This window comes from Zalophus californianus, chromosome 1 (genome assembly GCF_009762305.2).
Source record: "Zalophus californianus isolate mZalCal1 chromosome 1, mZalCal1.pri.v2, whole genome shotgun sequence".
Lineage (NCBI taxonomy): Eukaryota > Metazoa > Chordata > Mammalia > Carnivora > Otariidae > Zalophus > Zalophus californianus.
The window spans coordinates 151,432,538-151,447,519 of NC_045595.1; the positions used below are offsets into that span (position 1 = coordinate 151,432,538).

The 14,982-nt window shown below is 46.0% G+C and overlaps 1 protein-coding gene across 1 annotated transcript in view; it reads left to right on the forward strand.

The window, feature by feature from the left end:
• Nucleotides 1-14,383, forward strand: part of FSTL1 (follistatin like 1) — a 52,686-nt gene extending 38,303 nt beyond the window's left edge. The window contains exons 6-11 of the mRNA XM_027587014.2: nt 387-517; nt 4,325-4,443; nt 5,773-5,885; nt 6,212-6,322; nt 8,713-8,789; nt 11,668-14,383. Of these exons, the coding sequence (XP_027442815.2) occupies nt 387-517; nt 4,325-4,443; nt 5,773-5,885; nt 6,212-6,322; nt 8,713-8,789; nt 11,668-11,712 (596 nt within the window). The 3' untranslated portion in view covers nt 11,713-14,383. The remainder of the gene's footprint in view (nt 1-386; nt 518-4,324; nt 4,444-5,772; nt 5,886-6,211; nt 6,323-8,712; nt 8,790-11,667) is intronic.
• Nucleotides 14,384-14,982: the final 599 nt, after the last annotated feature.

A 14,982-nucleotide genomic window follows, 5' to 3' on the forward strand; every position in this document is an offset into this window, starting at 1 on the left:
TTTCAGCTCATCTGTGAGCCAGGAGAGCTGTTTATTGATCGATAGATTTTTTCCCCCTTAGCTTCCTGAAGTTAATGAAAATGTCCTTTATTTTTCTGCCGATGTTTTTCTCACCTAAGCAACATAGTCTCTCTTTTCAATATTCTCAATTCTTACAAGTTTTTTAGAAACATAAGCTTGAATCCTGGTTTGGTCACTTTCCAGTTGTCTATCTATCCTGGGTTGACTCCTATAAAATGTGTGTGATAATTTTGTGTCCCTGGAGTGCTGTGAAAATTCAATGAGCTGTCGCATGCAGAGCCCCAGGCACTGAACCTCCCATGTAGGGATGCAGGGTGACCTTGGGGTCCTCACCACTCAGCTGATCTCCCTCCCCTTTCCTGCAGTTGTTTGCTATCAGTCCAACCGCGATGAGCTCCGGCGTCGCATTATCCAGTGGCTGGAAGCAGAGATTGTTCCAGATGGCTGGTTCTCTAAAGGCAGCAACTACAGTGAAATCCTAGACAAGTACTTTAAGGTAATCCAGAATTGGGGTCAAAGACTCTTCAGCCACAGACAAAGGGAGACTTCCTCTCCCACTGCCTGATCACATCTTCCCACCATTCCATGAAGCTATGACATTTGCTTGCTGACCAGCTTGACCAGTGGGATTCCAGCAGTAAAGCCTTTGGGACCTAATGCACATGTATATGGCCAGGCTGTATCCCCCTACCCCATACGTATCTCCCTACCCTCTACCTCACAGAGCTGGCTGTTGATACAGTGTACCTTCTGATCTCACCCAGACCCAGGCATTTCCCACCCAGCTTGACATTTCTCCGAGTCCTTAACTTGATCGTCTCTGGCCTGTGGAGCTCCTTATCACCTGAGAAGAGTCCACGGACTGGCATTCCATGGGTCCAGGATTCTTCATGAACCTAGATATTGCTTGTCCCATCACTTAGTTTAAGAGACAGGTTGTTCCAATTAGGGGCAGGAGAGATGCTGCTTTGATAAAAGTCGGAAATAGTAGTTAGCAATGAGTAGGGCTTGCATGGCATGGAGATTTTTCAGATAGCCTAAGACATTGTTAGAAGAAGCAGTTAAGGACACTCTTCCAGCTGACTGACAAGACACAGACACACACTTATGTACATCACACCCAAAGATAAAAATACCATAAGCAGAAGCATGCACACCACACACACATCCCACATACAGAGATGCACACCCCACACAGAGACACAGCCTCCTCATAGACACACATTCAGATACCCACATTGCCACAGAAGTAAAAAACCCCCTTTACTTACAGACACACATCTCTAGGTAGATGCCCTCAGATGCTCACCCACGGATGGACATGTTCCCACGTGTCTCCAGGGCCTGCTGTCCCAGGCCATAACCAGCCTGGACTCACAAGCAACCCCAGACACATGAGGGATTTCTCGGTGGTTCTGTGGCCATCACATGTGGTCAGAACCAGGCTGGTCTGTGGATTCCTCTTCCTAACTGACTTTATGGACCCCACAGATGGAGAAATACTGGATTGGGTATTTTGGTCATTTAAGACTTCGCTTGTGTTCCTGTCTTTAGCAAGTTGTTTCTCCTGAGGCAGAAAGTATGTCTCTCTGGGTTCCACATGTTTGAGATCACACCTGGCACAGCTCTTCTCAGGCTATCCTCTGTCTCACTCCACCAGCATTACAGAGCCCTTGGGGCAGAGGGTAATTCCTCATCTCCAGAGAAACACATGATAGTGCAAAGACAGGAGAGTCACACAAGAGCAGAAAGTAACTTGAAGAAAATGGATTTTCAGAGCAGCACCTGCCAGGTTGTGTGCAGTGACTTGGCCATGGCTGCTAAGGCCCAGGAGACCCAGAACACTCTTTCCAAGGGGCCTCTTGGGACCTTGTAATCATTCCTAGTGGCCCCTTGGAGGCACCCTGCCTCAGGCATCAGTGGAACCTGCTACTGATTTGATTCCCAAGTACCTGGGCCCCACACCCCTTTCACACCTCTCCACCTGCTCCAGCAGTAACTTCTCCAATTGAGACCCCTTGAGAAAGTAGTTTCCTCTAGGGCATTCTCACTCCTAACCACAAAAGCTTGATCATGACTGACTCATACAACGCTTGCTTTTCCCAGACACTCTGGCAGTGTCCTCTGAGAAAATAGGGGTTTCACTATCCACTTTTTGGTGGTTACTGGAGTCCTGTGTGGTGCAGTCTTCAAAGGGAGGTTCCTTCTCACTAGGCAGATAACTGCCTGTTGGTGAGAGATGTGGTATCTCACAGAAACTTTCTGAACCAGGGACTGCCCTCCAGCCCAACTGGTATTCCTTACATCAAAATTAGTTGAAAAGAAAATCTAACCAGAACTGAGATAAGACCAAAACCAGACTCTCACTTCACCTGGTGATTCATTCATGATTTCTCCAGTGAAAGTGTAATACACCCAGGTAGAGAGAGCCTGTCATGATCACATCATAGACACACGCTGGACTCCTGGTGGCAGACCCCCCTTGGTGGCCAGGGCCACAATCGGAGCCAGATTTCTTACCTCCCTTACTCTGGGATCATGTCCCCCATCACCACAGCTGCTGTGTGTGAGCGACTGCAGGCCCCCAGGCAGTCCAGGATATTTCTGGGGCAGGTACCAAACCTCTGTTTTCCTGTGGATTCCACATACAGAGCTGGCCTGGGGAGGCCTGGTTGGTCCCTCCTGAGATGAGCGTGCAGACTGACTGGCTCTCCCCTCAGCTCCAGGCCTGGATTCTGGCCCTACTGAATGTGCAGTGTGGGCACCTAGCGCTGCCTTTTGGGAGCTGCCTGGGCCATAGTCGCAGGTTCCTGGTGGGCCCAGGGGCCGTGTGGCCCTGGGTCTGCAGCCATGGCTGCGTGACTCTCTCATCAGGCTGTGATGGTGTTGGGGTCTGTGAGGGTTGCTTCTGTCTGTCCAGCATGTGGAACATTTAGATTCAAGAAAGTCCTGCACTGCTAAGAATGACCCCTGGCCAACCTTATTTCATTTCTCTCCATTAGTTAATCAAGCCTTCACACAGTGAAAGGCGGTTTCCTCAGGGTGGATGTACAGGGACTAGAGAACATCTGAGACCTGTTGCTAGGAATTGGGACAAGAATGACGAAAAGGCCCTAAGCAAGGGCTAGCATAGTTTTATACACACCCGGCATTGTATATACCATGGAAAGATTTACAACCTTAGAGTAGAACACATGTGACACAGGACAGTCATGGAAAGAGAGTCCCTTCTACCCGGAAGCCTAGACAGACTTTTCTTCCCAAAGCCCTTACACCATCTGGGGAGCCACCTTGAAAGTAACACGGGAATGCTGATTATTTCCCAAGGCAGCAAGACGAGGCAGCCTAGGGGAAGAATTTTTCAAAAACATTTTTCCCCCATTGGAACTATTTAGGAGAGCAGCAGTATCAACTTAGAATTTGGTAAGACCTTGACCTCGACACCCTCCTCCTGCAGTGGGGGCCTAGGCATGTTGTCCCCAAAGGCTATGGTCTAGGTTTAGCATCTTGCCAAAGAGGGGATAATGCCTGAGCTCACTGTACCCTCACCTTGTGCTCGTGGGACGTCAGCTGGGTCTTGAGGACAGCCTGTGTTCTGTAAGCCAAGGACTGTGCACACATCTGCAGTGCGGCCCCCAGCTCAGAGCAGAGGGGTGGCGGGGGGGGAGCTTTGCACCATCTCTGCCTGCAGGTTATCAATTGGGGGCCTATGCTTGCGACTTTTCACTGATGTGCTTGGTTAGGGTGCCAGTCTGAATGTTAAGCATGAGAGCAGGCCAGGGAAATCAAGCAGCAAGAAGTGGTCTTGTGACTACCAGAGTGAGCTCTGAGGGTCACCTGCATTGTTGTTCTGAAGCAGCTTGTTAGAAATATACACATATACCTGGGCTCTGCCACAGATTCTGATTCAGAATGTTGTTACATGTCCAGTGAGGTTTGAGAACAGGGTCTGGTGGCTGGCCTGCACCCAGATGTTATGTGGAGAATGTCTGCAGGACAGTGTCAGGGATGAGGCTGCAGAGCGCCCACAGGGACCCCAGCTGCTTGCGTAAACACAGGCCTGTATCCCAGCTGCCCTTCTGAGCAAGGTCTGGGTTTGATAGGCCCTTGGTGGCCTCTGCCCACACACTTGCCCTCTCTCATCTTGGGGTGCAGGTGCCTTCTCACATCTTTAAGCCTGTGTTGCTGTAGCTCTGAGGCCGGGGCAGGGTTGGAATGAGCAAGATGAACCAAAGAGGGGTCAAGCTGAGAGGGAGACAGTTCTACAAAATGTTCCTGAAAGAGCTCTTCATCCCCTTTCTAGAACGTTGATAATGGTGACTCTCGCTTGGACTCCAGTGAATTACTGAAATTTGTGGAGCAGAATGAAACTGCCATCAACATCACTACCTACACAGACCAGGAGAACAACAAACTGCTTAGGTGAGTGGAGTTGAGGGGTCAGGGAGTGGTCCACGACGCGAAGGCTGGTTAGGAAAGGGGATTTGAACCCCTTCCTCCCTACAGGGAGCAGCCAGTGCAAATGAAAAGTAAAAAGCAAAATAGGAATTCTGTCCTGGTCTGTTTTGTGAACGTTATGAACTAATATATTGAGCACCCCTGGTATCTGATCAAATAGTTATTGTTTTTGGCCAGAACTTGCAAGCAATGGAATGTAATCTTAAAATAAATTATCAAGGTCACATCAGAGCAAAAGTGTTTCTGAGTACCATGGGTAATGTTTTAATGGTTAATTTTCTGAAGGAATTACCCTACTGTATTCTTTAACTGCAAGTCTAAAATAGCTTTAGTTCTGATTTTTAAGATAATTTCACATAGAGAACCCTAATTGTCACAAATGAGAGCACGTCCCTGTTCTTTTCTGATATTATTCCAGAGTAAATATTAATAAAAATTAACCCCTAAGAAACTTCTGGTGTGGTTCCAGTACATCAGCAAGAATTAAAAATAGGAGCAGCACCTCTTTTGTTCAGAAGAAATAGAAAGCATGAAGCCCAGATTCTGGAATGATTCTTTCTTAGTAGTCCAAGACCTTACAGTATAATATTTGAAAATCCTTCATATTTTGATAATTTGAAATTAAATAATATTTTACAAGTTCAATGTTTGATCTTCCTAATATCCCAGTGAAGGAGGCCTCTCTGTCCTCATTTTCCAGATGAGAAAACAGGCTCAGAAAAGTTGAAGAGCTAGCTCAAGGCTGTTTGGGTAGGAAGTGATTGAACTAGGGCTCAAATCCAGGCCAAGAGGAGCATGAGGGAACTGGGGTTCCATAAAACTTTTCCGAACATACGTTTATCTTTCTAGAATAGTGATAATGACGATGCCTGCTTGAACTCCATCACACATTCCATTCCTATCATCTATTCAGCTCCCTTCTGTTTTGATTTCCCTAGTTTGGTTGACTTAACCAGTACCATGGGGAAAGGCAATTGCTCATGGAAGGGGCATTGGCAGTGAGAACATTTGTCAATCAAAGTGGACAAAACCATTCAAGAAACTTTAGTCTTCTTGGGCACATTTGAACAGTGGGAATAATCTGACATCAAGTATAACAAAGTAAAGGTTGGATGCTCACAGGAGTCAGGATGGATGATGCTTGTGGGAAGGCAGTGCAGAAAGTTCTTCAATTAACAGTCGCCCCCTTGGCCTCCTGGAGGTCCCAGATGTGTGTGATCCCGATGTTTAGTTCCTTTCTGTGGGAGTGATGCTGAGGTCTTGCTGACACATTTCTCCTGTATTTTGTTCCAGAGGGCTCTGTGTTGATGCTCTCATTGAACTGTCTGACGAAAATGCTGACTGGAAACTCAGCTTCCAAGAGTTCCTCAAATGCCTCAACCCGACCTTCAATCCTCCAGAGAAGAGTATGCTTAACCTAAGAAATATGAAGCTGTAGGGAATGGGGGCCTTTGGGGAGGGCCAAGATAAAGATACTTGATGGAATTTTCCAGAGCTTGCTAAGAAAATTTCCTTCCACAATTCTAGACTGGGCCCTAGCCCATCATCTACATGCCGAGGTTAGCATCCAGAAATCTTTGGATCGATGGCATCATTTACCCAGATATGTTGCCTCTGAAGGATAAGCCAAAGCAGGGCTATCTGGGAAAGGGGTAAAGTACACAGACGGTAGCCAGCAGGTCCTGTTCCACCCTCACTCTAAACCGATGCCCCTTATTTCTGGTCCCAACAGAGTGTGCCCTGGAGGATGAGACGTACGCAGACGGAGCGGAGACCGAGGTGGACTGTAACCGTTGCGTCTGTGCCTGTGGAAACTGGGTCTGCACAGCCATGACATGTGACGGTGCGCTGTCCCTCAGTCAGGAGGGAGGAACGGCGGGGAGAGAGCGTCCTTTGTGAACTCAACATAGGAGAAGTCGGGGTGGGGATGATGGAGAAGAGTGCAGTGGCCAGGAGCAAGGAAACTGGGGAGCAAGTCACGGACTCCAATGTGTAGTGTCAGAGCGCCCAGTGGGCAGCATCGAGGGCAAAGCACTTCTGCCAAATGCATTAAGGTCACTACTCATTCCAGAGGCTTGGCAGAAGAGAGGTTTAAGATGCAGGGCAAGGTCAAATGTTGATATGAGATTGGAATAATAATAACAGTAACAATAATGATAATGAAAGCAAATACTTAGAGCTGTGTGCCAGGCACTCTCCTACGCACTTTACCCACTTAATCCTTAGGACAGCTTAGGAAATCCTCTATGTAAAACACTCAGGTGGTTGGAAGACAAAATGACTCCTCCTTGCCATCCATACCCAGCAGAAAAAAGAGAAATGTTCATAGGCCCTCTTTGAATTAACAGACTTGGGTAATCCCTAAGGAAAAAAAAGTTGAGACATGGTCAGTGTGGGTTGAGGAGATAGAGATGTCAGAATTTGGGGGACAAGTGCAGAAACCACATGGCATGTTGGAATGATGCCAGAGATCAAAAGAAACTCTTGAATCAGAGCCAGGTCATAGGAAAAACACAGGCACCCATTCAGATTAGAGGAAAGACAGTGAAGGTGAAGCCAGGTCTAGAATGGAGAGTCACATTGGGTTTGAGAAGAAAGGTGAGTTGGCAAGAACCAAACCCAAAATTTACGCCAGATGGGGTGAATTTAAAATTAAATCTTAAAAAAACTGAGACCAAAAAAAAGCAGACTGGTCTTAGGATCATGTTCAGGGAGGTCAGATAAGATGGTAACTGGGAGACAGAGGTCAAAGATCCAGAAGGGGTGATTCTAGATAAGAAGCCTAGGCAGCAGCAGCAGTACAAATGGAACTCAGTCCTACCAGGGGATCCCTAGTCTGTCACTGCCCGGGACCAAGTTTCTTCTCAGTGTGGAAAGGCAAGAAGCCAACACAATTCCGGAGACAAATGAAAGAGCAGGAAGAGGCTGTTTAGAAACTAGAAATTGCTGGAAGTCAAAACTGTAAGTCAGGGTAGCCAGGCTAAGCACACAGTAGCTATTGAAGCCAAGAGAGAACATCTCAAAATAGGACCCAGAATGCCTCAATCAGGGAGCATCCTGTATTTATCTTCCCCAAAACCCCCTGTGGTAGTTCTTCACACCTAACTGTGCCTGGTCTGGCTTTGTAAGGGTAGCCATCCATTTCTAAGACACAGATAATTGTTAAATCGCTCGTTTATAGAACAAGCATGCCCATCTGGATAATGAGCCCCATCGCATGCATCAGACAAAACCCAAATGATCGTCTCCATGAGACAGTGCCCATTTCCACAGCCATACTGGACAACTCGTCCTCCCTCTCTGGATGGCCCAGGTTCAGGGCCCTCTGTGGGTATAAAGAGCACCAGGGATGGCAGTGCCCCAAGGTGAACCTGTCTTGGTGGGTGGGTCATGGATCTGAGAGGACATTGTAGAGGCCGTATTCCAAAGTCAGTACCTGAAAGGCAATCTGGTCTTAGATCACAAATCCCAATGGGACAAAGAAAAAGGGGCGTCAAGACGTGAAACCAGGTGGAGCTAGAGCTGAGGGAAACTGCCGTGAGGGGCAGAGTAATGCCAAACTTGAGAAGGCATGGTGGAGTGGTGTTTCCTCACAGCAAACACTGTTCTTGGTAAATGTACAGATTCCCTCGCAAACCTACTGAGTCAGAATCCACAAAAGGGCAGCCCGGGAACCTACGTTTTTAGGATATATTCTATGATTTTTTTCTAGCCACACTGTAAATTTGGGAAACATTGTAGATGCAGTGGTTATCAACCCTGGCTGCACATTAGAATCACCTAGAGCCTTTATAAAATCCTGGTGCCCAACAACAATTAAATCAGAATCTAAAAGTAGAATTTAAACAACCGTATCTCGAAAAGTTCTATAGGACATTTTGTGGGTGTGGAAATGGTTGAGAATCACTGGCCTAGAGGATCTTCCTGAGTCAAGACCCAGATACTCCCCATAGCTTTCCCTGCAGGCCCTGCCCCTGGCATGGCTGCGCTGGAGGGGGGAAGGCTCCCCTGAGGCCAGAGGAAAGTGAAGGAGATTGCTTTGTTCACAGTGTGTTACTTTGAAGGTGTCCATTGCACTGGGACACTTCATATTCACAGAAATGCAGGCAGTTCACCCTTCCTTCCATAGGTTAAATGGGAGAGGAAATTGAGAGCCTACAAGGTAGCTATTGGTGGGAGCCTGAACTGACTTCCCTCAGTGACCACTGCTGTGAGCTTTGGTTCTTCTTGCAGGAAAGAATCAGAAGGGGGCCCAGACCCAGACAGAGGAGGAGATGACCAGATATGTCCAGGAGCTCCAGAAGCACCAGGTGAGTTGCCACCTCCATGCTGGCTCAGGATCTGCTGACCACTAGGCCCTTCCCCCATTCAGATACTGCCTAATGCTGCATGAGAGCAAGGGGCCACTCTGGTCCATACAGTAAGTCCTGAATGGTAAACCCACAGTAGCAAACCATGATATAGACAGTTCCTGATGGAGTCCTTCCCGGGTCCAGCAGGTCCCAGCAGATGAAGGCTACAGCTTGGTAAATGGCTTTATAGGTAAGAATTAGGCAGGTGGCGATCTGCAGATAGGTTGGCAGTGGTTTGCAAATGAGCAGGATCTAAAGCCGTGTACTGTTTCCTGTCACGAGCGGTGCCCAGACCCGAACACTAGGAGCTCCTTGGGGGCAATGAGCAGGAGATTAGTGAATGTGGACCACAGCAGAAAGGATCTCGGTTTAATGCCAAGCTGGTTAGAAAACAGCCTGGGATTGACAAACCCAGAGAACTTAGAGGTTCTGCTTCCTGGAGACTTGAGAAGATAATAAGAATTCTGTTCAGGTTCTGTGTCATTAAGTTGAAGGCCTTCTTGGGAAAAAGGCTCTTGGCAGAATAGCGATTCACTGACATACTTTGGTAAGGGCTGGAGAGAAAACCCAGATATGCAGGCTATAAGGGCCTGTCTTCCCGCTGCCTTATCATGTAGTTACAAAGGATATTGGGCCTCATGTCACCTGTCTGCAGACTGGGTCTGGTATGCACGCCTTCTCTCTGACTTAAGTTCTGAGGGAATTTAACAGTCACAGAGCTGCTCAACTATTGAGATGAAGTATTTGACTCAAAAATAATTATTAAGTGCTCAAAAATAATAATTGCTCATATTTATTGACGGTTTTTTATACGCATTTTGTCATTATTGTCGCTGATAACGTAGAAACCTCTTGTCAGTTTTTTAAGCCAAAGCAGAAGCTCCTAGCTTTCTGTTTTTCCATATTTCATCAGCCTTGAGTCTCCAGATGAGTCTGACCACATAAAAGAAAAAAAGAACTTAATAGGAATTCCTTTCCTCTGGGGTGGGGAAATGATCAGAGTAGACAGTGGGGAGTGAATTATAATAGGTAACAGTTTTATGCGTTTTATGTGAGTTCCCTCAGAAAGCAGACGCTAAGGCAAGGACTCAAGTACAAATAGTTGATTTAGCAATCCTAGGAGACACCAGAAGGGGAGTTGGGAAGCCAGCCCAGGAAGGGAAGGAAGCAATAAAGAGTGTATATCCAGGCATGTTACCGCTGGAGGCATGTGGAGCTTGGTGCTGCTGTGGAGGGCTGGGACCAGAGTTCATGCCTGAGGGGGAAGGGAGCGGGGGTATTCCTCCACACACTCCCAGGCGCCATTGGCGAGGGCCACCAGCAGCAGCATGAACTCCCGGGCATCTCTGGCCTGCCAACATGTGTGGGCAGAGCCGGCTCCAGCAGCCAGAGGAAGGCTCAGGCAAAGAGGTGCAGGTGTTGGCAGGAAGAAGCCATGCCAGTGTCCTGAAATGCTAAGGGGACTACGGATGGGAAACCAACAGTGTCTGCTAGATGCCAGGCACTGTTGGTGTTTATTTCCTAATTAATTTTTTATTGAGATACAATTTATATACCATAAAATTCACCCTTTTAAAGTATACAATCCAGTGGTTTAGTATAGTATATTCACTAAATTATCAACCATCACCACTGCCTAATTCCAGAACATTTTCATTATCCCAGAAAGAAACCCCAGGCCCATTAGAAGGGACTCCCCATTCTCTCTTCTCCCAGCCCCTGGCAACCACTCATCTACTTTCGAACTCTACAGGTTTGCCTATTCTGGACATATACAAATGGAATCATACACTATTTGGCATTTTCTGTGTGACTTCCTTCACCCAGCGTAATGTGTTCAAGGCTTACCCTTGTTACACCATTAGTCCATACTCCATTCCTTTTCATGGCTACATAACATTCCATTGTATGGATTTGCCACATTTTGTGTGTCTGTTCACCAGCTCATTTTGGTTGTTTCCCCTTTTTGGCTATGATGAATTATGCTGCTGTGAACATTCTTGTTCAAGTTTTTGTGTGGACATACATTTTCAGGTCTCTGTATATACCTAGGAGTGCAATTGCTGGATCATATGGCAACTCTGTGATTAATCTTTTGAGGAACTGCCAGACTGTTTTTCAAGTGGTGGTACCATTTTACATCCAAGCCAGCAGTGTTCCTATTTTTCCACAAACTCACCGCATTTGTTACTGTCCATTACGTTTTATTTTAGCCATCCCAGTGGGTGTGAAGTTGCATATCTTTGTAGTTTTGACTTGTATTTCCCTAATGACTAATGATGTTGAACACTTTCTCATGTGCTTACTGGCCATAAGGAAGAATGGCTTCTTTGGAGAAATTTGACATGTTGTAAGACGTGGTGCTTTATTACCCTCATTTTGTAGATGAAGACATTGAGGCACAGTTTTCACAATTTGCCCGAAGTCCCCCAGAAAGTAGCACATCCACGATTGAAGTTCAGACAGTCTGCCTCAAGAGCCTGTTGCACTTAACCCCTCTCTGGGCTGGAATTTTTGGAACATCTTGTAGTACTTGCATCCTTTTCTTCATCTTTAAAATGGGGATAATCATGTCTGACCTGTGGTTTCATAGGCATTCAAATGAGCTCAGCTCTTAATTCAGTGACAGCCCCTCTGTGACCATGTCACAAATAAGACGTGATCTTTGCCCTCAGGTTGTTCTCATCCACAGGAGAGACAGACAAGTAAACAGAACTAAAATTAGCAGAAGCATGTCTCTGTGGATGCTATATAAAATCTTGAGGACTAGATAGATGCCAGTGATTTTTTTTTTTTTTTATAATTCACAATGCTTATTTTCTCCTGCTTCTCAAAGGAAACAGCTGAAAAGACCAAGAAAACGAGCACCAAAGAGATCTAAAGAGGAGGCACCTGGGAAGGGTGTCCAGAGCTGGCACCTTCTCTTCCACTTCAGCGCTGAGTCCAGTATATGCAAGTGTCTGCTGCAATCGCCCAATCACCAGTATTTGCTTGTATAGCAATGAGTTTTTATTTTGTCTATTTGTTTTGCAATAAAGGAAATGGGGGTGGCTGGCTAGGAGGGGAAGGGCCATAGCCTTCATTTCTAGGAGTGCTTTGAGAGAAACTGTACATGGTGCTCAGGGGCTGGAGACAAGTAAGGAAACTGCATCAGGCTTGGGAGAGGGTCAGTCCCAGATCTGAACCCCAGTCTGCCACAGCTATAAACATGCTGCCGGGAGTGCAGGCAATGCCAGACAGAACTTTGCAGGCTGCCCCAGAGGAGGGGTTTGGGAAGCTCAGTGGAGAGGAACACATTCCGCGTCCAGCCCTTCCTGTTGCCATCGGCGTGACAGACCGCCGGCGTCTGTGCCTCTCATGGCTCCAACCACTGCCTCTAGCTACACAGCCATTCTTGTTACCTGGTGTCCCCTAGACTTGGGAGTTTCTGGGAGGGTATACACAAATGATGCAGATACTTGTATACTTTGAGCCCCTTAGAGACCTAACCAAATTTTTAAACTTCTTACCAAAGGTGCTATTTTTCTGGAAAACTTTTTTTGGCAAGTTGACTTCATTCTTCAATTATTATCATTATATTATTGTTGTTTTTTAATATTTTATTTTCTTGACTAGAAATTAAGCTTTTGTAATTATTTTTCAGTAGTCCTACCATTTCAGGGGTGGGAGGGTTTGGGGTTCTTTCGGGTGCAGGGACCGCTATAACCCAGACTCCACCCACCCTGCCACATACTAGATGCAGCTCAGAGTTTTGTCCCCCTGGCTTCCAGTGGATTAGCAGTCTGCCAGCGGGTGCCTCAGGCAGAAGTCAGGGGACTATGAAGCGTCTCCCTACAAAGCTTTTAAGGTCCAAAAAGCTAATTTGTTTCCATTTATTCTGATAAGTTCATGCAAATCAGTATTCCAAAGGATGGAGACAAGTATAGCCAAGCAAGGCTTAGCCTATCAATATGCTCTTTGAGCCACCATTAACTAGGAGAGTGACTTTGGCCCTGTCTCTTCCTATTTCTGGGCCTCAGTTTCCTCGGTGAGCAAGTAGGAATGCATTAACCTTTCAATTTGATAAATTATAAATTCTGTGGTTCGGATAATCGGTCCAGAAGGATACAGGTTCCTATGATTTTCCTTCTCCTTAGGATAAATTAAAACTTACTGTTACAACAAAAGGGTCAGATGGCTAAAAACAAGATGACCAAATCTGACCTCACTCCAGAGGGCTGCACGGGTTGTGCTGTGATGTAGAACCCTCTTGGGTAAAGTCTATCCAGGAAGAGAATGGGAAGGAGAACCACTTCACTTTGCCTTCACTTTTGCGCTCCATTCTTAACCTTCTTGGAAACAGAAGTAGCTTTCCCTTTCAAGATGAGGACAAAAGATGGTTTCACATTTTAAAGAGGTGGTGGGGTGGGGGGGGATAGAAATGGAGTCTTCAAACTGTGATTGGGAAGAAATTTATCATTCCTATCTTTTGGACTCTGTGATTATTAACCCCACTATTTATCATGTTTAAGATGCACTTGGAACAATAAAGATTAAACACTTGACGTAAGATCTCATTTTCACAAAGCAGATTACAGACCATGAGAGGGAAATTAGGTAGATTGCACTGCCCAGGAGACTCTGAGAAAGTTGTGCTTGAATGTGGAATTCCTTCTAAACAAGTTTCCTTGTTCTTTGAAAGGAGAACATCCCATTTTGTTTAGAATTCTGAGCTTTTATATACATCCCATCTCATTTAAAAGCTCTCTTCAGGCCCCACTTGTGCATACTGAAATGCACCTTCCTGTCCAGTCGCCTCGGAGAACTCCCAAGAGCACACCTTGATTGAGTTTTGCCAGCCTTTGGACACTGAGAGAGAGCGCAGGAGTACCAGTTTGTTTAAAGTTAGAACCCAGAGTGTCTCCTCACCAGTTACATTCAGGACAGTGGTTGCCATCTAAGACTACCCAACCCTGCAACATGGAATTCCCAAGAGCAAATCTGCATTCCTCCTGTAAATAGGGCCGCTATTGTCTGCACCATAGAATCACACAATCTGATGACCATTCATGGAAAGCTGCTAAATAGCCTAGTTTGGGGAGTCTTGCATAGAGCTTTGCATGGAGCAAATAGGATTAAACCAGGTTCAGTTCCTCCAGCTCTCTACAAGCACAGGGCTTAGACTGCAAGCTTCCTTGGGCTTTCTCAGTGTGTGTATGATTTTATTAACATATTATGGCATCTGCTAAGATTCAGTGTTCATGGAAACCTTCTCACATGCCATGACTCTGGACTCCATCACTGTTTTTGGAAAGCAGGGCTCCTCCACCTGCTAATAATAAGCCCATGTGGACAAATCTGAATGTCTTTCCTTTACACTTAAGTTTTTGAATAATCAAATTTCAAGAAGCAAATTTGAACAGGTTTCTGTTGCCTATGTGTTTGTGAAATGTATTTGTATTAGTAGGCTTCCATATTGCATTTAACTTGTTTTTGTAACTCCTGATTCTTTTTTTTTCCCTCCCCCCCCCTTTTTTGGATACTATTGATAAATAAAGAAATTAAAACAGTCATTGTATTGTTTTCCTCCCCTCACCCCCAATTAAGACCAAATAAAGTTGTGAAAACGTTAACCATTTACCTCGTAAAAGTGGATTTGGCCTTCAGGAGCCTTAAAAGAGGCCTGAAGAGTTTCTCCTAATAAAATCTGGGACTGCCACTGGGAGGGCAAGTTCACTCAGGGACCGACAGAACAAGTTTACTTAAAAGAATCCTGGATGGTGGGTCTGGAGTAGGAAGTGATGAGAAGTCAGGAAGCATTCCTGTACTGGGAAGAGGTTAAACTGAATGGCTCCTAAAGCCCCTGAAGGTCTTATGAGACTGGTTGTTTCTTATGAAACCAAGAAGCCAAGTAAACCTGGGAAAGTGACACAGGGAGCCAGGCTCTGGCCAGACAGCCTTAGTGGCTTTTACCCGATACATACCCCATAAGGATAAACATTGCTGAGTGAACTGAATGTCGCCTAGTTAGAACCCTCTGTTCTGCTCCATCTTGGAGACATATGACCAATACTTGCTTTCCACCTCCCTGTCCAAGTCATATAGCTATTGTGCACTCCATAACCCCAATAATTCTGTCTCCCAAAACAGCTCATTCCAGTTGATGAGGCTT